The 24,149-nt window shown below is 45.4% G+C and overlaps 3 protein-coding genes across 7 annotated transcripts; 1 reads left to right on the top strand and 2 right to left on the bottom strand.

Annotated features, from left to right (window-relative positions):
• The first annotated feature begins 5,109 nt into the window (after positions 1-5,109).
• LOC112563037 lies at positions 5,110-9,072 on the top strand. 5 transcript variants are annotated; one of them, XM_025236731.1, is made up of 3 exons: positions 5,110-6,028; positions 6,133-7,218; positions 7,622-9,072. In XM_025236731.1, exons 2-3 carry the CDS (start codon positions 6,243-6,245, stop codon positions 8,953-8,955), a joined length of 2,310 nt encoding a protein of 769 aa, XP_025092516.1. In that variant the 5' UTR covers positions 5,110-6,028; positions 6,133-6,242; the 3' UTR covers positions 8,956-9,072. The 5 variants fall into 5 exon arrangements, with proteins under 5 accessions (XP_025092516.1, XP_025092517.1, XP_025092515.1 ...); XM_025236732.1 differs by having other exon boundaries at positions 5,110-6,017; XM_025236730.1 differs by having other exon boundaries at positions 5,110-5,859.
• A 132-nt stretch (positions 9,073-9,204) lies between these two features.
• LOC112563039 (protein FAM167B-like) lies at positions 9,205-14,304 on the bottom strand. Its single transcript, XM_025236735.1, has 3 exons — positions 13,923-14,304; positions 10,531-11,140; positions 9,205-10,218 (listed from the first exon to the last, which is right to left on the bottom strand). Exons 2-3 carry the CDS (start codon positions 11,065-11,067, stop codon positions 9,964-9,966), a joined length of 792 nt encoding a protein of 263 aa, XP_025092520.1. The 5' UTR covers positions 11,068-11,140; positions 13,923-14,304; the 3' UTR covers positions 9,205-9,963.
• Positions 14,305-15,903: 1,599 nt separating this feature from the next.
• On the bottom strand, positions 15,904-24,086 carry LOC112563016 (mucin-5AC-like). The gene is made up of 4 exons (XM_025236695.1): positions 23,648-24,086; positions 20,272-20,563; positions 19,685-19,795; positions 15,904-19,224 (listed from the first exon to the last, which is right to left on the bottom strand). The coding sequence occupies exons 1-4, from the start codon at positions 23,685-23,687 to the stop codon at positions 17,190-17,192; spliced, it is 2,478 nt and encodes an 825-aa protein (XP_025092480.1). The 5' UTR covers positions 23,688-24,086; the 3' UTR covers positions 15,904-17,189.
• Between the last annotated feature and the right edge of the window lie 63 nt (positions 24,087-24,149).

Below are 24,149 nucleotides of genomic sequence, written 5' to 3' on the forward strand. Positions count from 1 at the left end.
TTATAATGTAGAACTGAATATTTCTTTCAAAGCAATAAAAGATAATAGGCTCTTAGTCTGCATGACTTTTAATGGTAAATAAAATATTTATAAAGCTTAGGCTAAAGCATTGAAACCTAGACGTTGCCTAGCAATCTGAGTAAAGTTCAGACTACATTCTATTATCAACTGATAATGAGACAATCGGAGAGTTTCCTCTCAACAACTTGGTTTCTTTGAGCGTTTATTTTTCGTATGAATATTTTGAACTTGAAAATAAAACCAGGGGTCAAGGTGTCTGTGCTCCCAAGTCGGTTAAATGTCGAATATCGGTCTTTCGGGTGTCAGGTAAAGTGCTGGAAAAGGTCCAGCTTCTAAATTCGATGTTGCAAACAACTTGGTACAGAAAACTGTTCCACTGAAAGAGAAGAAATGCAAGCTTGGAGGTTCCTCTAAGGGCTGTTGCTGCTGATTGATGATGATGATGATGATGATGATGATAATAATGATGATAATAATGATGATGATCACCTGTAATGAGCACTTGTCCCTTGTCGAGACTCCCTTACTTGTTTCACTGTTTCTAGCGAATTTGTTGCAACCTCCAAAGCAGCCTTACTTCAGCTGTTACATAATTTATGTCACCTGGCCCTGTCACGGATCACTCGCAGTGCTGAGATCAATAGATCGTCATACAGCTACAAACTACTTTGCTCTGAAGCTTATCTCACCTGAGTTTACATGAACAGACATTTGCATCTTGACGGCAAAAGAGGAATTACCTCTGGGCTTTGTGCATGAAGCCAATTAATTGGCCTGGGATTATTAAGGTTGGTCGTGCCATTTAATTACCTGCCAGCCTGCCTGCCATGTGTATAAAGTCGATGATTAGCCTGCTTACAAAAGGAGATATTTTATTTTCATTTTTTCGTTATTTCTGGCCGTTTAGTTGACAGTAAAAGAGGAAATACCTGAGAGCTTTCAGTGAACTGACCTAGTCACAAACAAGAGATATTTTAGTTTCACTCATTAATTAACTCGTTTTGATGAGCACTTTATAACTTTAAGTTGAAAGATCGGAGAATTAGGAAGTAAATATTCTAAAAATTCCCTGTTTACTCTAAATTTAAAACAAATCTTTGAATACAATTCTTTAAGCGGATTGATCGATTAATTGATTGATTGATTGATTAGGAGTTTTCGAGGTGCTTATAAATTCTCTTCCCTCGGGTAAATTTATTGTCCATTTTGCTGGAGGTAGCTACAGGTGTGGCGGAGATTACTCCCCTCAGTCGACCCAGCTGCCTGGAATGGTTGTCTGACTCCATTGAGGGTTGGGCAAGAGGAGACTCGTGTGGTCTGTCACGTGACTCCCAGACTCCATTGAAACCCCCGCGAGCAACCTTAATCTTCTAGAAATCTTTTTAATGACATGGGTTGTTTTCACGGAGGTAGCTGTCGTTTTAAATTACCCAATATTTACAAGTCTGTGTTAGCACCGATTGAATGTGTCCGTCAAACAAATCGAAAACTACATTAGCACAGGCTTCACACCAAGATGTCCTGAAGACCCCAGCAAACCTAACAGCCTGGAAAGATGCCACGTGCGCATGAATGTTACAGATATAGGTGGTTTGTCTTGCTGTCAGTTCTCAAATGCAGCAGTAAACCTGCCAGTCCTTAACATAACAATGATTGAGTTATCTAGGTTAACGACCAAACCAGACACAATCATTATTTTATCGGCTGCTTTTTACATGTGAAACTATCTCTGTCTGTAACCAGGATACCAATAGAGTCTACTTGCTCAACCTAACTTTACCCCAACACACACACACACGCACGAGAACACACTAACACACACACTAACACACACAAAAAACACACACGAACACACACGAGAACACACTAACACACACACACACACTAACACACAAAAAAAACACACACGAACACACTCACACACAAATTAAACCTGTTCAGTACAGGAAATGTGGTCTAGAAGGGTCTGCCTCTTGAGAACAAAAGTTTCAGATATTGTCATAAACTAAAATGCACAGCCGCGGCAGATTTTCTTGCGCAATAAACCCTAAAAAAAGCTGTAAAAATAATTTTTTGGACAGGTGTTAAAAAAATTTTTAAACTCATTTTTTTATGATTTCTTTTTTATGTTGGGAGACCAGGCGCAATGTGCACACCACATTTTGAATTTTAATACATTTCGATCTTAAAACATTTTTTTTTAGCAAGCAGCATGGTAGACTGCTTCTTAGTGCTATCCACAAAATAATTGTAGAACATTTGAAGCTAAAATCGTTTTAAATAAAATAAGACTGCTTAAACCGGACTTTCACTCCTGTCAGGACATTTTAGCAGAAAAATTGGCGGTTTCCGTAAAAAACTGCCAAATGATAAATTTGTATACACAGTGGAGACAGAATTATTGTACTGATTGTTTACTCGTCAAAAACATAACAAATAGTTTCATGTACAAATGGTCAATTCGGCGAGCACTGTGAATACGGTGGAATTCAATCGCCATGAGATGTCCATGTACCAAACCGACTCGACCTCTACCACAAGACAACCACTACCATGAGATGACTCGACCACTCTCTAGACCAGGGGTGAGCAATTAATTTTTCCCAAGGGGCCGCATGAGAAATTGGGATGGTTTTAAAAGGCCGGACTGATATAGTTAACTCAGTTTTACCCAATACTGTATATATAGTATATATACTGGCGGGCGGGCCAGCGGGCGGGCCGGTCAGAGACAGGAGGCGGGCCGGCCTTTGCCCAGGTCTGGTCTAGACGGTAGAAATTTTCTACAAACCTACAATGCCAATGTCCACCAGTACATCGTGTGTTAAGACATACTTTGTAAATGAAAATATACAATATGTTGATTGATGACTACCAAAAGCGCCTCTACTTATAATTGTTATTTTCTTTAATCACGGACTTGAACTGAGTTTGTCAAACATTGCAATCTCTTCAATAATTCAGACGATATCTGTGTGTTGAAATCCAAATAGTCTCCTTCATAATCGTGTTTCCTTTAACACCTCGAATTTTTATCTGAAACTGAGTTTTGATAACCGTGGTCATTGCTATAAAAACGGTTTATCCATGTCTAACCGCTCCAAGCTGTTTCAAATTTACAAGAGGAAATATTTCTTAAAGCGATCGTGAAACGCCCATGAAACACTTCTACACACATAAGAAATATTTTTTAAAAAAACACTTCTCAGTTTGGTTCCATAAACATGGTTTAAGATTCAGACAAGTGTTGTTAACTGGACCGTTATTTATTTGTTGCGACTTTAGAAAATCATTCAGTGTTGCCAGCAAGAATGTTGATATTTTTTCCCAGTTTCTCCTCGTTAACAGTCCCGGATACTTAGTCTCGTTAACATTTGAGTGCAAATGAATAAATCTCTCGCCTCCTACCCAAAAGAGCGGAAGCTGTCAAGTGTCAATGTAAATGTAAATAATGTTGCCGCTGACATCTATTGCCAGTACTCACATGCTTAATGATAGTTGAAAAGTCACTAAACAGCTTACAGAAATCTTGGCTCTCCCATTCTCATTCATTGACCTGAAACCTGAAGTGTCATTCCCACTGCCTGAGTAATATAGGGTCCCTCCTCCATCTACAAGCAGCTGCTTTGAACTGGGTACTGAGTAGTGCTTAGAGATGGCGGTCAATGGGGAAGTCGAATGTCAAGATGTTCCTCACACAATCCCATCTTTAAGCAATTGATTCATGTGGACTAACTGAAATCCACGAACAGGACATACCTAGAGGATGAGATGCTACTGTTTCTTAGACACCGACGAAGTAGGATCCTCCTTTTCCCTGCCTCCGTTCCCACCATCCCCTCCAACCGGTTGGAGAAAAAAGGAAGAAGATGCTTGCTTTAGGTATACAATCTCTCGTGATAAAATGTTATTTTTTTTGACTGGATAAACATTTATATATTTTTACATGTATGTTTGTGTCTTGCATATTATTTTATCTGATGGTCGTAACAAACTTGTCGAAGACAGGTACAAACTAAACAGTATGTGCGAAGGTCCAACTTTAATGGAATTATTAAGGGAAGGCGGGGTGGAGGGTAGCTAGTTGATTGGGAGGGAAAGTGTTTTCACCTGAAGGTTATTTCGAGCTACGAGGGGTGAGGGAGGGGTAACATGATTAGATGGTCACCGTGCGAAACGACGACCTGCAGTATCATAGGACAGGATCTGAACCCAGGGCAACTCACTACAAAGTGACAAATGAGTGTTTGAAGACTAAAGTACCAGGCGTATCCCCAGGGTTGGTGGAAACAAGATCTGATTGAAGAGCATAAATATGTCGACAGGCGTGACCTGGCGTGACCCGCTTGCTGATGATCAAAGATGTCAGTGGAAAATGTTGTAGGCTGCTCCATTCCTTCCCTCAATATGTTCACCCGATCCTATAACCTCCCGTCACCTCCCCCGAACCTAGTAAATAAACAGGTCAAGGGGCCACGTCATCTAGGAGATGAATCAAAGCAGTTTATAAAACATAGAATTGAAGTGATTCGATTTTCTCTTTCTTCTCTCTCTCTTACACACACTGTCTTTCTGGACAACCATCAGCTGTACATCGCAGCGACTGCGACATGAAGTAGGGAGGTTTTGGGACATGTTAGTGCTCGCACCTACTGACTGTCCCCTCTCTCAGGGCACTTAGGTGTTCTCGAAGTGTTTCTAACCCTCCGAACATCAAACCCTTATCTCTATATTGTGTCACTAATAGGCCAGGTAAATGAGTGCAATGGTGTGGGGCAGCCGTCACACTCACTGCAGGAGAACTTGTGTCGTGTCGATTTGTATCCTGAATGGCGAGTAGGACAAAGATAATAAAGCCAGTCAAGCGTGACCCCCATTGACAGACTGGCGTGTCGTGCTGTGGGTCATGTTGTACTCGAGCAGCCTCATACGATGTGAGGATGTAGAATTGAACCCTGGACCCACGGGAAATCCGAGACAAGCAGACACACTGGTCTCGGATCTCAACGCTTTCCGAAGAAGCATCATGGAGGGACAGGAGGGACGGCATGGCGATGTGAGAGGCGATGTGATAGACTAATCAGCCGAGAAACAAGATTAGACTTATTCATGCAAGTACGGTTGACCAACTTTACAAGAATTAAAATGCAGATAAGGTTGACAGTTCTTTAATAAATGCTTACTACACATGACGTGTGATTATAAAGACCTATGTCTGTCAGCCTTTGATGGAGTGAATTCTAAATCCGGTATAACGAACCTTTTGATACAAAATCTGTCCTGACATGTTTCGGTAGACACTATGCAGGCCTATGATGCCTCGTTGTGGTCTCAAGATGGCGCCTGCATGACTATGGTCACCGTAACCCCCGTGGGGTAGCATGTCCCTTCGACCTATTGATTGGAAGGAGTGGGATAGGTGACAGCCTCGAGCTACCAACTGCTATCGACCCCCATCAAAGGGACTCGCCGCCACACCTTCAGTGAAGCGAGGATAAAGGTTCTGCACTGACATCCTTCCTTGAGTTCCTCATGGTGCCCCACATCAAAGACTTACCCTCCCTTTATGATTACCACCCCCAGTCCCCTTGATCGCACGCTAACACCGATACCATACCATGTCAGGTGGCGGGGTACAGGGGAGGGTGGGGACCGACAAAGAAATGAGCCGGAGGGTTACTGTGGTACACAGACATACACAGCGAACTAAGGAGTACAAGAACAGAAGGACTTAACCTGGCTACGTGTATAAATAACGCCGACAGCCAGCCAAGAAGTTAGTGTGACCATCAGGCAAGACGTTGAACCGTTCTTAACTGTAAAGTGAGAGATTGTTTAGTAAGCTTTGTCATATTTCGTTTGTAAACTGTATTGAATCTTTTAATTTCCTTGGCTGGACATAGACATCGGTGGACACAAACAATAAATTTTTTTCTATATGAAGTTCAACGCTCCTTGTTTAGGCTTGCCGATGTTCAGGCGCGGCTCTACCAACGGTAAAAGAATGGTTAGTCTCTGAAAACATTTGGTATTCAGATTGAATCCCCATGTCACGAAGATGTCGGTAATAATAATTAAAATGTATCAAATGTCTCTCTTTCTCTTTTGCAGTTGCCTAAAGTGTTCCATTGAATGCGACCTGTTTGAGAGTTATCTGCCCTTAACCGCCACCGACATTATCCTTCACGCGCACCTGCCGCCAGAAGACATTCGCCATCAGCATGAAGCTCGTCGCCGCCTTCATTGCCTGGATCATCTCATCGTTCGCATGTCATCACCTGGCCAAGGTTTTCCTGGCGCAGGTCACAGGCTCTCTGCCGCAACTCAACCCTGCCTGCCCAGCGGCCATCTTGACCGGGGTTCACATGCTGTTCTGCTGGCTAATGACAGCGAGATGGGAGGACGGCAAGCTCCCGGCGGACTCGTCCTCAGCTCACCGTCTGGCCAACCAGAGTTCAGAAGCGAACTTTCACTTCCGCGTTTCCATGGCGATGCACGTGCTGTCCACGTTTCTGACCAACTGGAGTTTGGCAACCATGGATGCGGCATCTACCCTGGCCATCAAACTGATGGAGCCGCTGGTGTCCGCGCTGGCGCAGTGGGCATGGCTCGGACAGTGCTTGCGTTGCAGCGGGTGGGTCAGCCTGCCCTTGGTTATCGGCGGGTCGCTGGCCTTCGTCTCCAAGCCTTCCCAGCAGGCACAGAGCGAAGCACTCGTCACAGGCGTGGGCCTCGCCATGGGCTCCAACGTTTTGCTGGCCGTCCGCAACGTTGCCGTCAAGGGACTGCACTCGTGTCACGTGCACGTGGGCCCGCGGTGGTCGCGCCTGAGGTTGTCGGCTGGAATACTGGGCGCAACGCTGCTGGCCGCAATTCTCTTGGAGACTGAGGGTGCGGTGCCACGTGGGACCCACCTGGCTGTGACGTCACTGCTGCTGTCGGGGGCGTTTCACGTCACGTACTCGCTGATCAGCACGAGCGTCATCCTGCGCGCGCTGGACGTGGTCAGTCACGCCATGGCCAACGTCGTCAAGCGCGTGCTGGTGGTGGCGCTGCTGTACGTCAGCGGGTCACGTAGTGCGTCGTTCGTCAACGTCGCGGGGCTGGCGGTGGCGAGTGTGGGGCTGGCTGTGTACGTCAGAGGAAAATCTGAGGGCAAAGCAAAAGTTAGGAATCGTGGAGACGTCAGCATAAAAGGTTTAATTTGCACATATTCATCCGCGTAAACAAGCGGAGTGTTTTCATACAATTTCTCGCATTTTTAATCTTCAAACATTACGTTTCATACTTAAATATAATTTTATTTTAATACACTGAAATGCGGGCATTCACATACTTCACTTTAAACAAGCTGCAATTTTTATTCGTTTGAACAGACAACTTGCTAGAATATGACGTATGTTTACATCAAACAGATAAACAAACAAACAAAAATACTGTGCAGGTACCCAGAGAAAGAAAATATTACGATTTATCTTATATACATACAGATTTATTATTAACCAGCGTACCTACTTCAAGTTCATCTAGTGCAATCATTCTGTTGTTCATTCGATAATGTCTATTCACTTCACATATTTTCTTTACCCTCCCATTACAGGTCTCCTGACACCGAAGAGTACCACGGCCAAGTTGGTGAGCTTGACCCTGGTCACCTGCCTTTCCACGTGTTTGCTACTGTCCCTCTCGGCACCAGTCAACCTGTCCGTCTGTCTGCTGCAGCTGTCGCCTGTTAGGGAGGATTCGTCCTCCGGGAACCACGCTAGGAACGTCCTCCTCCCGGCACCGACAGAGAATTCTCCCTTTGGCCTTCACTGGCCGGGGCCCCCAGCCAACTACACCCTCCTGGCGCAGTGGAGCGAGTTCATGTCACGTGACTACGTCCACCAAGACCCGTTCGACACGAACATGCTGGCGCTGCAGCTTAGCAACAACGACGACGTCATCTGGGAGATGCAGAGGCTGCAGACGACAGTGCTGGCGTCCGTGCTGGGCGGCCGGCGACACGTCATGCTGCTCGGCTTCGCCATGTCGGAGAACAAGGGCGACTCGGCCATCACGGCGGGCGAGATGGCGCTGCTGCGGCGACTCAACGTCTCTGTGGTCTTCTGCTGCGAGATACGGAACTGCAGCGACGCCAGCCTGCAGCGAGCGTGGAACATCAGCAGACACTACAACTCCTCGTCCCTCGCTATCCTCATGCACGGCGGCGGCAACCTCGTGGGCTATCCCTTGGCGGACTTCGTTCGGCGGAAGATTCTCGGCCTTTTTCCAGACTTCCCATCGGTATTGCTGTCACAAAGCATATGGCTCCACAAAAGGAATGAAGCACATGTTAATGAGTGTCGAGAGCTCTACTCCCACAGGGAGAACCTGACCATCTTCTTGCGGGACAGACAGTCGCTGGGTCTGGCGCAGAAACTTTTTCCAGGGACGAAACTCATGCTGATGCCCGACATGGCGTTTGGTCTGGGGCGTGTCCCTCGCACTATGCCGCCTACACACGACATCGTGTGGATTAAGAGAAGGGATTTTGAATCTTCTGGGTATGAGTTACCCGATTTTCCCGCAAACCTTAGTGTGTATGTGGGTGACTGGTGGAACTGGAAAACAAATCCAGGTATGTCACCCATGGAAACTTCCCTCTTGATGACCTTTAACGGGTTGTCGTTCTTGCAGCGTGGGCGCGTGGTGATCACTGACCGACTACACGGCCACATCCTGTCTGTGCTGCTGGGAATCCCTCACGTGCTCATCGACAACCCTCCCTACTTCAAACTCTCCTCCTTTTGGCGCACCTGGACAGCGGGTCTGTCTAACGTTGCCCTGGCGACCTCAGGTGGAGAGGCACTCGTAAAAGCTCAAGAACTGCTGAAAAGGTGGAGCGGTGTTATTCCTCCTGCTATGCTGTGTTTGAAAGATGAATGTTCATAATAAATTCAGTGCCAGTCATTATCATCACTACCAGTTGCAATCTTTTTTTTTTATTGCACCTCGCACAGGTTATTAGTCTGTTGAACTTCTCTTCTACCTTACTTTCTCCACGCTCGCTTTTGCGCGTGTGTGTTTCAACGAGAGAGACAGACAGACAACAAATTTATGACTGTACTATTCATCTATTAGTATTATAATAAACTTTTATGTTTATAAATGTTACTTATAAAAACTACTTTTCCAATGAGATGAACTTATAAGACCTTTATTCACACCTAGAAACACTTGTTCGTTCAGTCATTCGTAGTTTTTTCGCCGAATTCTAGATGCGTCGCAGATGCAACCTGTTTCCGTTACCAGTTTAGAGAATGTACAAATACACATTTAAAAACGGACAGATTTCTAGTTTTATTTCCTTAAAAATATATATTCGGACATATCTTTATTTCTTTCAGGGTATAAAAGTCAAAGACTAACACGATTGCAGGTGTTACTGACATTTTCTTCACTCACGTGGATAAAACTTTGTCTTGTCTTCACTCTGGGTGCAGAGCTGCGTTGTGTAAACAACAAATTGAATACAAAATATACACATCACCTTTGTTAATTTTCGCTCCAGTTATATTTTTATTTACAAACATGATTGGAACATCTAACATTAGTTCTGTTGTCAAAAGCACGATTGTCTTTCGTTGTGCTACAACTGTCTCTCATTCCAGAGCAGTTGTCTTTAGTTATGAGGTAGTATTAAAACAATTATGAATTAAGTTGTGTCGGTAACTAATAGTTTATTTGTACACAGTTGTAGAGATGTCGACAAGGTCAAAGTTCAAGTTTCACAGGTCATAAGCACGGAGGTTATATCCAGCAGTAACCATCATCCAGAATTGTTTTTTATGTCTCGTAATTGGTTGCTAGGGGTTACCATTTACCTCTCTAGAGTTACACTGTCCTCGCTTGATGTGTTGTCGATGGTGTGCTTGGCCGCAATCATCTCCTGTCGATGTGTCAACAAGTGGAGAATCGTCTCGATGTCAAGTTTATTTTCGTCACGCCGATGTGCTTGAGATGATTCGCACCCCGAACATCAGGGGTGAAGTCGACGAAACGAGACAGCTCCTTCACCTCCTCCACCCGGTCCTGGGCATCGTCCAGGAGGTCCTGGTGCGCCTCGCAGTTGGCGCTGAGTCGCAGGCGAGACAACTCGTGACGGATTGCCAGCAGCTGCTTGGCGAGTGACTGGTCCTGACGACGAAGCTCAGTCTGTGAAGATAAGTTGGGTCTGTTAGTGTACATCAACTATGTTATCTGTGTTGTTGTAAATTTAGACATGTAAGTGCGCATGCTCAATAATTCACTTTTGCTCTCTGTGAATATCTCACTCATTCACGCGCGCACGCGCACGCGCACGCGCACGCGCACACGCACACACGTACAGTTATAATGACTTAGAGATGCACAATTTTAATTACAATTTCTGTCGCTAAAAATGTGCGTAGAAATTTACTTGTTACAACAAAAAAAAAAAAAAAAAAAGAATCTGGCTACAAAATTAACTTTGACATCAACTCTGACCAGCTCGTTCCTGATCCAGCGGAGGGCGCTGTCCATCTTCTCCTTGCGTTCGGGTGTCAAACGGTCGTCGGCACATGGCGCGGCTTTGATCTCCCTCATGTCATCGAGTTTGTCCAGGTACTTGGCGCGCCAGGCCAGGTAACTCGGGCGCCTCGTCTTCAGTTTGAGCTTTGTAGCGGTGTCCTTGAGCCTCGACATGTGTCCTTCGCTGTCGTCTGAACTGGGCAGGTCAGGACAACCGCCATTTGCCGAGACTCTGTCCCCAGTGCTGCTAGGCAAGCCGAGACTGAGGACAGGATGCTGCTGGGGCGCCACCGCCTTCTTCCGCGTCTTCTTGGCGGGTGGAGTCTGCGGGTCCGCAGTCTGTCCGTGACAGGTGACTGTCCCCGTGCTAGAGGGACCACTCCCCACATTTTGTAAGGTTTGTAGAACACCGTCGAAATTACCTCCCTCTTCGTCCGAATATTCCTGGATGATCGACAGAGGGCGCTGCTGGCGACTTTGACAGTCCGGAGAGTTGTCATTCCTGCCGCCCATGTCAAGATGGAGTTATGAAAACATCGGGAAGAAGCAGCTCAGCTGCAAGGTCTGGAACACCGCAGCCCTGAAACTACAAATGGAATATGTGGTGAGTGTCCGACAGAAATGTGTAAGTCAGCAACTGCAGGATGTGGACAAAACAAATGTCAAAAACGTCCCAAGCAACGACGTTGACGATGACGATAATGTAGATGACAAACACTTACACACATGCCTGTCTTACATACCTAGCTGTAAATTTATTAATATCATATCAGAAAAGAACAGAAGAAATAAACTGAAGATTGTTGAAAATTGATGTTAAATAACATTAAATTTTTTTTAATCGAGTAGTGACGTATGCAAAAATGAAACTATTGAGGCTATTATGCCCTTTTATCTATTATTTAGATAAAAAATAGAATGCACGAGAGAAAGGAAAGATGTTTACAATAATTTTGCATTAAAGAGAAGCTTTAAGCGCATTCTTCATGGGGACGCATATAGCGAATCTGAAAAGGAAAAGCTAAGGCCACAATAAATTGAAAAGTTTCTTAACAAGGGAAGGCCGAAAAATACTTTAATAATAAATAAGATTAAAGCAACATTCAGGGTTAGCGTGTTTTCGAGTTAATGTAGAATCTTTTTATCTCACAGGAATCCCCACTGTCCCTTGGCAGAGTTAATGACGAACGAAAGCCCTTCAACCTTTGACCCAAGCTGACAGTGTTATCAGCTCCTGTCACCGACAGGTAACATTGAGATCAGTAATAAAGACACGGCGATGTCAAGTCACTCCTCGGAGATTGAATTATCACCTGCCTGGAGAAAAAATAGTGTAACCTGGGGCGATAAAGGCCTCGCTACATACAAAAATCACAATAATAAAAGTGATACTAACATGACAGGTGAGACATTACGACCACAATATATCATATGAAACAGATGTTGCTGACAATGTATTATGACTACAACACTGTGCTTTATAGAATAAACTACGGTACTTTTGGGGAATCCTGAAAAATTGTATCATCGATTTTTTTATTTATTATTTTATTTAGTGCGTAGCTATGTTTGAGTTGTGAATTCAGGAAACAGCATCTTGCACTGGACTTGTACTCATCAGAGAAGCAGTCTGCATCCTTCTAGTCTTTCAGTTTACACGAGGGATGCTAAGGGCCGACATTAAAATGTTTTGTCAAATCGCTGGTCTCTACTCAGTCTAAGTTCTACAAGATGACACGTGTTGCTGTCAACAGTCCAGACACACTTCGCACAAAATGATGACGTCACACATGTCGCTGAAAATGCTTACAGCTCCAGCTCTCCCATTGGTTGTAAGCTTGACAACGTAACCGTATCATTGTACATTCGTGATGTCATTCTTTTCTGCACCTTTATCCCCATAGTGTATTAGTCTTGTATCTCAATAAATAAATAAAAATCGGATTTATTTTTCTCACATGGTCAGAAGATACTGAGTTCATACCAGACTCTTGAATGAAATGTTACAATTTTCTGAGGAATGAGGTTTCGTCAACGGACGAGTTATCTACACCGAGTACCCAGCAGACGTACTAACTGATTTGTTTAATGCTTGTGGCAGTTGTAAGACCCACACGACAGAAATCTGTGCACAGATTGTTTATTACAGTACCAGGAATGTAGTGTGATGTGTTTATGTACCTGTTTATTGTGACAGTCGTGAGGTGCTGCGGAACTACTTGCAGTCTTTGTGATCAGACAGGATCAGGTGTGGCAAGAAATAAAGGTCATAGAATGCATAAGCAGGTGCTTGTGCGCGCGTACCTTTGTGTACATTTATGTTTGTGTGCGAGTGTGTATGCGTGTGTGTATGCGTGTGTGCTTGTGTGCGCGTACCCTACTGAAAATATATGTATTTTTACTTTTTCTTTCCCTCAATATAGAAGTTGCAGCCTCGGGTGCATGGTCACCCCATAACAGTCGATACAATAAATCTCAGAAGACAAAGGAGTGCTGACTAAAATAACCCATCGAGTGACGATTACAACTTAACAGTTGAAACATTACAACTGTCGTATCAGTAAGTTGTTATCTCATCTCCTGGTCTATGCAAGCTTCCACGTTCATATCTTCTCCTACAAGACTCTGGCCAAGTAAAAGAACAGGTAGGTCTGATGTTACATGCCCTGCAACCCACGTCGACCAGGGGGATTGTTGAATGTTCCACGTGAATGATTTCATCTCTGTAATGTTGTGGTCACGCGAGCGAGGTCACGAACAGGTCATACACGCGCGCTCACAAGCTCACGAACACACAAGGCACGTCACGGACTGTCAGGTGTTTGTGCCGCCAAAGGAACGGTAGCCATCGTGGTCTGTATATCAACACACTCCAAGCTGGCAATGTGATTTGAATAAGTGACATGACATTACAAACGACCTGACAGTGGATGCACCAAGAGCTTTCAAGACAGATTTACACACTTGTAACACACTGAGCTGGCACAACTACCCGCCAGTAACACTGTTTTTTGTTGTTGTTGTTGTTGTTTTATTTTGTTTTAAAAAGAATATTTTCTAGTCATATCATTTTTGTTTACAGCCTATGTATGTATACATGTTGTGCGTGCGTATATGTGTGTGTGAGGGGGGAGGGGGCTAATGATGATGTATGTACATCCATAACTTGTCAACAATTATCTGTCTTAACCCGTACTGTACAAATCATATCATAAAATAATTAAAATAAATAAACTGATTATCTATCGCTACGTTGTAACGGTGCCTAGTGTTGTCCTGTTCACAGTTTATCTGTCACTGTCTTGCAACCTTCATACCCAGTGGTGTTAACACTATCAAGCGGCGCACTTTGATCACAAAAAGCTCACCTGATGTCCGAAGAACAGTCAACGGCCCAGGTGTCATGTAGAAAACTGACTTTAACCCACACGGAGTAGCACATACCCTGTCATCAAACACTTCTCGGCCTTGACACAGCAGCTCAGGTAGGTGTCCACCTGTCAGGCCCCGGCGCTTGGCCCTTGAGCTGTGATTAGCAGGGGCAGTAAGGTACCCACACTGCCTCGCTCCGCCACCTGTGAGAACATCAGGTGTGTTTTCATTACGGGACTCTTCGTGTCATGCGTGCAGGGCGATGGCAGGCGGCCTGGGACCGGACCAAGCGGAACTGCTGGGCTACGATAGCAACTGCGCATGACACAGACAGGCAACGTGACAGGAACTATCGAATCAGAGCAACTTTCGAGACTTTACGAGTTCCTTCGTGATGTTTCGTTGGTTGGGAACTTGTGATTTTGGAGATTAGGGAAGATATTGCAGAAAAAGCAATGAGTTCTTAAGCAAAGGTATCTGGTTCGATTCCACGGAACAGACTGAGCAAAGAGGACGTAGCGGTGTGCCGTTAATGAATCTGGTGACATGATATTTATATTGTTTATATCGGTTAAAGTAGGCCCATGTGATTTACGTTAAGGGTGAGGTTTAGAATTATGTTATTAGTATCGACTGGACGTGGCAGACGACATAATCTCATACCGTTTCAAAAACTACACCTCCCTTCTCCTCCACCTTACTTGTCGAGGTCGGTGACAGTCGGAATCTCGCACTTTTGTGCCCACAGCCTCGAGATGTTAACAGAACTCAGCTGAAATCTTGGCACAAGTCGATCAGGTTGGCCTGTGAGTATTTAATATATAATTAGTTGTCTGGGCTTTTATTTCCCTTCTGGGTCGATAAGAAACTCCATTCCACCCTTTATACAAATCTTTCACATAAAAGAATCTGACGTCACCAAGTACTCAGCCACCACCAACACTAACAACAAGGTCTACAAAGTGTATATTGTAGCGGTCAACGTATACTCAGGTACATAAGCACATTGAAATAATCGCAGTCCACATCCACACACCCTGAATACCGCAGAAAGGGTTTTCTGTGCACGTCAGCTTCAGTCCACCCCGGGTGTTACAAAGTTTTTTCCCATGTTGTCGACCTGTTTTTCTTTCACACGAGGCAAGAAAAGAATTTTCCTTTTTGTATCGCGTTATCTGAGCTTCGCCGCTGACACAACAGTCGAACGTTTAGATAACACCCGGGGTTGCGCGAGATTCTTTGCACACTTTAACTGAGGTCACGAGATGTGCCCTGTGTCTGCGAGACTTGAGCGAGAGCTGAAAGGTCAACTTAGTCTCGCCGATGCATGCTCGAGGCCGCCAGTACTTTAATTCCGTCATCACTGCCGTCGCCACGCCGATGACCTTTGACTGGATCTGATGAGATCCAGTGTCTCTCATCCAAACCAAAGGCGAGCGAGCTTTGTTTGAGGACTCGCAAGTGATTAACCCACGCTCCTTAAAAGGCTCACCAAAAGAAATAATAATAATAATAATTTTTTTCAGTTTTATTATTGCAAGGATTTGTTTGGTGGGACTGGGCACATAAAGCGAACTCTGATGATTAACCGAAACATACCTTCACAATTTGATATAGGTAAAACAAAAATTGTTTCGGGGAAACGTATTCTGTAATCTATAAAATGGAGAGACAGATGGAAGGCAGACACAAGAAAGAGTAGAAATGTCAGCGGTGCTTAAACTATTGAAAACATGTCTGTGCCATGACAGAATAACTCTCTTTTTGTTCAGCGGCAAGCCGACCTGCCAGACAGCCAGCCCGCCAAGCAGAGGTCAAGTTCCTGCTAGGTTACGGTGAGCAGACGTCAAGCACGCGCCTCCATTCACACCATCACACAGATGATCTGGTCGAACCCTCGACAACGTCTACATTATTTCCCCTTGCTGCCGCTGCTGTTTGAAAAGGTCTTATCTTCCTTTTCTCTTTTTATTTTTCTCTGTTTCTAAAGCCACTCGGCACCCGGTGTTTGTAAACGTACCCAGTAAAGTTCTCGGAGGGTCGTTCCCCGTCCATTCCCTGGATGTTTGTACGCGTGTTCTGCTGGCTGGAATCCGTGGTACTCTAATCCAAGATCGTTATAATTATCCTTAGGTCGATAAACAGCTGTTAGTGCTAACACTTGAGAGTTGGCTCTCAGTAAAGTTCGATTCTTCGCTTTGAATGGAGCGAATCATAAAACATTCCATGTGCTATTTTTAGCTTCTTGCGTACCTGGCGATGTCGTTTGGCCACAAGAGCTTCGACTATTGATAACCACGATATCAGCATGACGAACTTTGTTTTCTTCCTGCCTATTTACATTTAAACCTACCTTGACATACGTGAGAAAGCAGCCAGTAATGAAACAGGACCCACACACCTGTCATCCTTCCTCAGATGTGACAGTCGTGACCATCTGCTGGACGTCGCTGTGTCTCTGACTTTGATTTGTGACCACCTCACTCGCCCTCACCTGTGTTAACACGACTGCTAGTAACGCCCGCAGGTGTCGTCTTCTTGCTAGACGATGAATTATCTGTTTACTGTCTTGCTGACGTGAATGACGAGGACTGAATGATCAAACAGAGGATGCTCACAGCCGAACGTCAATATAAAAATGAATTTTATTTACCTCGACCTTAAATTTCATGTTCCTTGTTCAAAGGTAAACACATGAGTACTAACGCAAAATATAAACTCTTGCTATTTATTTATTTTCTATAATTTTTTTTTGTCCTCTTGGGTTGGGTTGGGTTTATGAGCCCAGGATGGGATAATTTATACTCTCACCACACTGGGCCAAGGCAAGAATAATCAAGATAATAAAATCAGGGACGGTTTTTAACGCATTATTAGCCTTATTAACAATCGCACGATGTGTCAAAATCACATTGATTTCATTGAACACAATCAGTTTCAATTATTTGCTCTTATATAACACACCTTTTCTCTAAACACAACAGATTTGATAACAATATTTAAGTGGAAAAGACACTTATTTCGTTTTCAAAAATTAAACGCTAATTATGTTTAGATATAACGAAATATACCAGACAGCATTGTTTATGGAACACAAATTGTGAATGAAAGGTAAGAATAGCTTTACAGTACGGTGATTTAAAAAAAAAATTTAAGTAAACAAATACAAAAAATGGTTCTAATTCTGTAAACATGACAAGTTAATGTATAATTGTAAGTAGTCTTTCAAAAGCAGTAGAGTGATGGTGCAGTCTCTCAAGACCTCACTTATAGCTTCTGCGCATGCTCTGACAGCAGTGAGCCGAGTAGGCGGTGGTCGCGCAGCAGGAGGGGCGGAGCGACATGGGGGTGTGGCAGCACGATGGAGCAGCCTGCTGTGCGTCCCAGTCGCTGAGGGCTTGCAAACTGCTGGAACAGCAGCTCGGGGGCGGCGACTGCAGCACGTGGGAGGAGCAGCACTGCGCACGCGCGAATGCATTTCCGGAGCAGCAGCTGGCGGGATGAGGTTGCCGAGAGGAGCGGGAGGTGGACCCGGAGGAGCAGCAAGGTGAGGAGGATGATGCCATCGGCAGGGACGCGCAGCACTGCGCCATCTCGGACGCACTCCTGGAGCAACAAGGGAGATCATCCTGTCTCGCGGCATCAGACAGGAGTGACGTCATGGCTGAGGAAGGGGAGCAACACCTTGGCGACTGCTGCTGGAAGGCGTACACGGCACAGCAGTTGTCTCGCAGGGAGCCTGTTCTCCCGCAACAGCTGGGACTCTCGTCTGTAAACGAAGATGACTGATACGACGACATTGATGAGGACGAAGAGGAAGAGGACGAGGACGAGCAACACCTGGTGACGGTCCTCACAGAACCGTCGGGTTGCGATTGAGAAGACGTGGAACAGCATGGCGTCTGGGACTGAGTCTGGGCCGAAGAACAGCAGGTGGACATCATGGCACTGGAGAAGGCGCGTGATTGAGTGCAGCAGGGCAGCAGCATCACCATCTGAGGAGACATCGACGTGCAGCAGATGTCCCTCATTGCCGGCGAGGAGGAAGTACAGCATGGCATAGTCCAGGCCGCAGGCGTTATCGCTGGTGGAGGCGGGGTAGTCGTCGTGGTTGTTGTTGTTGTTGTTGTTGGTGTGGGAGCAGCGACGAGTCTGGCTGAACAGCAGGGGGAGGAGTAGAGCACGGCCGCGCAGCACTGCAGCAGCGACGACTGCGTGGTGACCGAGCAGCAGGATGTGTCTTGCACGGGATACAAGGTGGTGTCGCAACATGCCGCACGTGCCGCCTGCGAAGAGGACGTGGCGCAGCAGGCAGGACGGGGTCCTGACGACGTGGACGTGCAGCAGTCGCTGAAGGAAGCGGGCTGTGTCCTTCTCGAGCAGCACCTGACATCGGTGACAGACGACATGGCGGTGGACCTGCAGCACGCGTCTCTGGCCGACGCCGATGACATGCAGCAATCAGGAGACTCCGCGCGTGCTGCTGGCTGCACCCACCGCTGTGGAGGCTGACCGTCAACTCGGCAGCATCGTACCTGTGCCGAGGAGGAGAACCGGCGACAGCAGGAGGATCTGACGGAGATATCTACCGAGCAACACTCATCGCCGGGAAACGAACTCTCCGCTGAAGCCATCGAGGCGCTTGCTTCCATCGCAGGTCTTCTGGTCCTGCTGGACATGCAGCACTGCGGTCGGGCGGAAGCCGACGAGCAGCAGGATACCTTGGATGTCGACGTACAGCAGGACGGAGCCACCTCAGCTGCCCCCACTTGTCTGCCCACCCTGTCATCCTCGCAGCAGATGGCCCGGATGCTGGCGACTTGCGAAAAGCAGCATGAGGGAGGGTTTAGCTCCGCACAGCACGACATGGTCGGCCTGCGCACCGGCACCGCGTCGCCCGCCTCAAGCGCCATCTGCTGGCTTGAGACCGAAGTGCTGCAACATCTCGCTAAAGCCTCGCGGAAGGAGGAGCTTGCTGCACCGGAAATTCTCTCAGTCGGAAGTGACGCACAACAAGCCGGCCGCGATCTCGACAGGCAGCACCTGCTGTACGCGTCGTCCTGCATGGCGTACGACTGGGTCGGGAGGAAGTAGGACCCGACGCTGCGACGATGGGCTGTGTGACCCTCTTGTGACGCAGGTGTCGCAGTCGTCTCGCCCAGTGACGTCATCCTGGGTGCGGAGCACTGCATGGAGGAGGAGGAGGTGAGTGCTAGGGAGGTACGACAGCATCGAGTGCACGTGCGCTGGGCGGTACGTTTGTCACAAGGGACTGAGGCTCGTCCCCTCTCCTCCAGCCTGCAAAAGCACATGAGGCCTCCCAACAAAATGTCCTTTCCTCGCCGTCTTTAAACCTACCTTTCATCACCTGTACTTTAAACAAACCTGCCATTAAGATAAATACCCGGCTGTGCTTGTCTTATCATCCGTGACAGGTGAGTGAACACTTTATACCACGACAAAGCTCCTTCTGTACTTGTTGCAATTTATTTGTTCAGAAACTTTTGTATCTCACGTATTTAGAATATAAACTTAATGATATTTATAGTGCGATATGATATATTGAGTATAACATGCTATTGTAATATAACATGGTATAGCGGGTACATAATGTGGTATAATGAGTGAACAGGTAGAAGCTGTCTCACGCTCGTCTTTGACTGGCTGTAGAGTATAGTGTCCCCGTGATATTTTAAAGGTGTACACACACTTCGCATCCTAGTTACGACAGCAGACAGCTACAGGGAGACTGGGTTACCTGGGCTGGATGGCTGTCTGCACGCACACGTCCTCGACGATCTGGACACAGACTGGCTCCTCGACTGTGACGTAGTGTGGGACGTCACACATGGCGGCTGTGCTCTGTCTCCTGCGTCACAATTTCACACCGCTACACAGCTATGTCACTGTCGTCGGAAACATGACGTGGCATACAATAATTATACCGGCATTACTGCTATGTCACATTGTGTTACACCTGTTACTGCTTTGATATGAACGCTCCGTGAACACGTCACAGAGATTTCTGCATGTCACAACAGATTCATGAAAGCTTACAAAACTGCACTTCTTTTTTCTGTGACTAGTTGGCTTGCTGCTTTGGGAGAGTTTTTAATTTATTGTTTTTTTTGTTTGTTTGTTGTTTTTTTTTTTGTTTTTTTTTTTTAGAAATTGTGTTTCTTTGAAAATTTGTTTTGTTTATTAGGTTCTGGCTGTTCGTATGGTTGGTTTCCTGTTTCTTGTCGGGTTTTAAGGTTGTTATATTTTTTTGTTGTTTTCTGTAGATTTGTTGACAAGCACAGTTTATATTTGCACCTGGACAACCTGTGATGCAGTTGACTGTACCTGATGGTCCACCGACAGCAGTAGCACATCGACGAGGACGAGCAGGACTTTTCTAGACCCGCCATCTGCACCGCGTGGGCGATGTCCTCATCGTCTGGCGCAGGCGTCGTCTGCACACCTCCACCAGAGATGGACTGCACCTCCAACAGTCGGTGGTCGTAGTGCTCTCCCGCTGTGTCGTGCTTGTCGCTAGCAACAAACTGAGGCTGGGTGCCGCTGGACTCCGGCATCCTGTACATCGGCGCCACCCTGTGCTGGACAGTTCTCTGCTCGTGCTGAGCTGTGGAGTCGGCTGGTCACAAATAAAATGAAGGAAGTCATGTCGAGAACTACTCATTGTCATTTTAAAAAAATCAAGTATAAAAATATCTTAATTTGAATGTGTAACCGGGCTTGACGGATTGAAGTCATGCAGTGTCTTTTCAAGCGCGTGAAAGTAAAAACAGAATTCAAAGGTAGACAAATTCAGATTTGAACAATGATGACTGAGTCGCGATTAAGGCCCTTGGTTCACTACATTTGCTTGCTTTTGATGTGATGAAAGGAAGATAAAGGAATATAAAGACAACTCGACCACAAGTACGAAATTGCTGTGGTATAAACGAAAACAAGTTTCTAACTGAGTTAATTTGAAACACAGATTCAAGCTTCTTCTCTCCCACAAACATGTCTGTCTCAAACCGCAACAGTGATTATCAAAGGTTAACAATTGAAATAAACCCTGACCTAAATCTTAAAAAGATTAATTATATTACACGTGGAACAAAAATCAAGAATAGCATCTAGAGAGCAGGACGAGTCACTAAAGTAGTTTATCATCTTCTCTAAATATTCAGGAACATTCCTATTGTACAGCCGTCTGCATGGCCGCCTGTACTGTCTGAGACAAGTTCACATGTGCGGTGAGAATGTCGACAATTATTTTATACTTCTGTTATATAAAGCACCACGACCTGCGGTCTAGTGTATTGAGATGGGATCACTGTAAAGCAGAACAGGCACAAGTGGAAGAAAAAAAATTACAACTGCAGGAGAGTGGTTGGGGAGGGGCAGGACTTTGTAGAGACAACAACAGGCTTCTGATCAACAAACTGATAACAAACAATGTCAGCGCACGGCTTACATCCACTACAAGAGTTTGACATTAAACACATAAATAGAAGTCTGGTGGGCTTACAGTTGTTACAGCTACAAGCATTTATTTATCCAGGCTGAAATGCAGATAAACAAACAACTCGTGGAGAGAACACATGAATGTAGATGGCCATACTGCTTGCTCTCAGTCTGCAACATTTAAACTGTTGTCATACACTTATCTTTGTTTATCTCTTTGAGTGGCAATACGAATGGTTACATATTTGTAATACTGAAAGAGACTATCAGTGAATGATTGGTATTTGATGAAATTATTTTAGGAATTTTAATCCGGCGTTGATGTTCTAATGTTGCTGTAGGCAGACACAATTTCTTGAAAAAGTTTAATAAAGATGTTCTATTTTTTTATGATGATACGTGCCCCAATTTTCGATTTTATTTTCTCAGTTCTAAGATGTTGTGAACGGCTCTAACTGAAAAAAAAACTGCTGCATTCCGCTAAAAGCCCAAAGCAAACTTGGACAGCATCGTAATTTGAGAAAGTGTGGATGAGAGAGGAGGGTTAGGGTAGGGGATGCATGAGAGTGGTGTGGGGGCACCTTTTATCTCCCGTTTTGCTATACATCATTTGCCTGCCCTGCCCCGATGCCCGGTCTATTGGCAGCCAGACGACGGGACGTCACCCAGGCAGATCACATCATTATCTCCCCAAGTCTTGAAAAAAGTCGTCCCCTCCCCCTGCCTCCTCCCACTTTCGTGCCGAGAAAGTATTTCCTTGCCAACTGCTACTGGGTTCACTCGCTCTTTCTTTTACTTTCACTGACAATTCACCCTTTGAACTTTACGACGGTGTCAAACGTTGCTCTGCATGGTAAACAGTTATCACAATTTACTCCGAGTAGTAGATCAATGGATTTTTCTTTTTTTCTGAATGATGTTTAAAGAGGAAAAAATAAGCACAAAAAATCATACTTCAGAGAAAATGCACTAATTAAACATAGCCTGCACCATTTCCTTTCGTTAAAATAGAGGAAACTCATGTCGTATCCCCATGTTTGCGTGAAACATATCTGCGTAAATTTGAGATGAGGGGTGGCTATTGCATCCCTTCTCCTTCCACATACCACATCCCCCACCACCGATGCTGTTTGTGCTTCCTGCGATAAAACAAACCCAGACTTTAGAGAGTTACGCCCCTCACCAGGATTTTGTTCTGTGAACTGTGAGGACTGGGTCATCGTGGTCCAAGGAACTACATTTCCTTGTGCACGAGGGAGCGGAAGCTCGGGGCGCCACTGAAGGGTATGCATCACACTTGCACTTAACTTGAGTGCATCACACAGAAGTTCGCCACAACGAGTGTAAGACAAACAGGGTGCAGACACGACTGGAAACTATCAACGATGGTGAAGGTTTTTTTCTCACGACATAACAATTCTGCATCGGTCATTGTTTTCAATGGTACTACATGTACTGGGAAATGTTTTGATGGATTCGTGTGTATGTGAGCTAGGAAACAAGCCTGGAGGTGGTCACTGCATGCTTGTATAATCTTGCTGAGATCATGGGTTTATTATGTTTACCATTATTAGTATAATTGTAAAAAAAAAATTGGTTGTGAGAACAAATGCAGTCGGAACAGCTAAAAAAACCTTTTGGTTCAAATCTTGTGTTCGGAGAATGAATGTGGCACCTGTTTGCAATGCTGACCGTCAGGTGTTTTCTACGGGTATTTCGGATTCCTCCACCCGCCCACCCATTGCCCTGTAACCCTGTTCCCTCATCTCGTGAAACTACGTCTAGTTGGAAGCACTTTCTTGCAAATTAAATCAACCAGCCACCAACGGTCATTGGTCAAGTTAGCAGACGTTTACGAAGTCCTGCGAACGAATCTAACGAACAAGTAAACACAGACAGGAACCGTTAATGAGAATAAATGACGGAGAGCTCCTATAGCTTTCAGAAACTCTTTCAGAACGAGAAGCACACGATTGTTAAAGTAAATTAAATCATTGGTACTTACTAACGTTTCAGAAAATCTCTCTAATAGAAGTAGCTGACGGGTACTCATTAACTGTAAGAAAGTCGAAATAGGTAGTGATTGATGGTCTGAGAATCTGAGAAAGAAAGCAAACAAACAAACAAACAAACAAAAAGTCTCTCAAAGTCATAAGTAACTTGACATGGACTCGCTACCAAATCTTTAAAGCTTGAGTAAGTGAAGGCAACTGTCTATGAGCCGTCAGCCTCGCAGAATGAAATAGAAAGGACGGGTACCCACCGACTGTCAGCACCACCGCGAGTAGCAGGCAGCAGATCATGGTTCCCCCCAGACTGGCACCGCTCTGTCATCGGCTCTCAGCTGAAGCAGCCTGGAGTCAAGATGTCAGCAACTGGCAGAGAGCGAAGTGTGTGTGTAGGTCTGTCTGTCTGTCTGCAGGCTGTCAACGTGTGACGTCACCAGGCACACCTCGTCGAGGAATGCATGTTCTTCCGCTCGGTGTGACCTTCCCCTTTCCGGTCTTTTTTATTCCTCCTCTTCTTCTTCAATAACTTTTCCTCAGTATGATTTATTTTGCGCCTTCTCGAAGGGAGGCTTTGAATAGTCCAAGGGCTTTCTTGTTACAAATGGAGAAAAGCCCGGATGTCCAATCATTCGAAATTCAAGGAATTCTCAAGTACAGTTTGTGCGTACATAAGCTGTTGTCCTGCTCTTTACCACTGATCTCGCGTGTGCAGTTTGTTGTTCTTTTTCTTTTTTTCGGTTACTTGTTCCTCTTATT

Source organism: Pomacea canaliculata, linkage group LG4, assembly GCF_003073045.1.
Source record: "Pomacea canaliculata isolate SZHN2017 linkage group LG4, ASM307304v1, whole genome shotgun sequence".
In the NCBI taxonomy this organism is placed as follows: domain Eukaryota; kingdom Metazoa; phylum Mollusca; class Gastropoda; order Architaenioglossa; family Ampullariidae; genus Pomacea; species Pomacea canaliculata.

Excerpts from the sequence above, each read along its gene's own strand:
- LOC112563039 (XM_025236735.1), bottom strand. The coding sequence starts at position 11,067 with ATGGGCGGCAGGAATGACAACTCTCCGGACTGTCAAAGTCGCCAGCAG. Across the intron at positions 10,219-10,530 it reads GCTGGATCAGGAACGAGCTG|ACTGAGCTTCGTCGTCAGGA; the intron begins GTCAGAGTTGAT and ends TTATCTTCACAG.
- LOC112563016 (XM_025236695.1), bottom strand. The coding sequence starts at position 23,687 with ATGATCTGCTGCCTGCTACTCGCGGTGGTGCTGACAGTCG. Across the intron at positions 20,564-23,647 it reads CGCGGTGGTGCTGACAGTCG|CCGACTCCACAGCTCAGCAC; the intron begins GTGGGTACCCGT and ends ATTTGTGACCAG. Across the intron at positions 19,796-20,271 it reads TGCTGTCGGTGGACCATCAG|GAGACAGAGCACAGCCGCCA; the intron begins GTACAGTCAACT and ends ATTGTGACGCAG.
- LOC112563037 (XM_025236729.1), top strand. The coding sequence starts at position 6,243 with ATGAAGCTCGTCGCCGCCTTCATTGCCTGGATCATCTCATCGTTCGCA. Across the intron at positions 7,219-7,621 it reads TGGAGACGTCAGCATAAAAG|GTCTCCTGACACCGAAGAGT; the intron begins GTTTAATTTGCA and ends CTCCCATTACAG.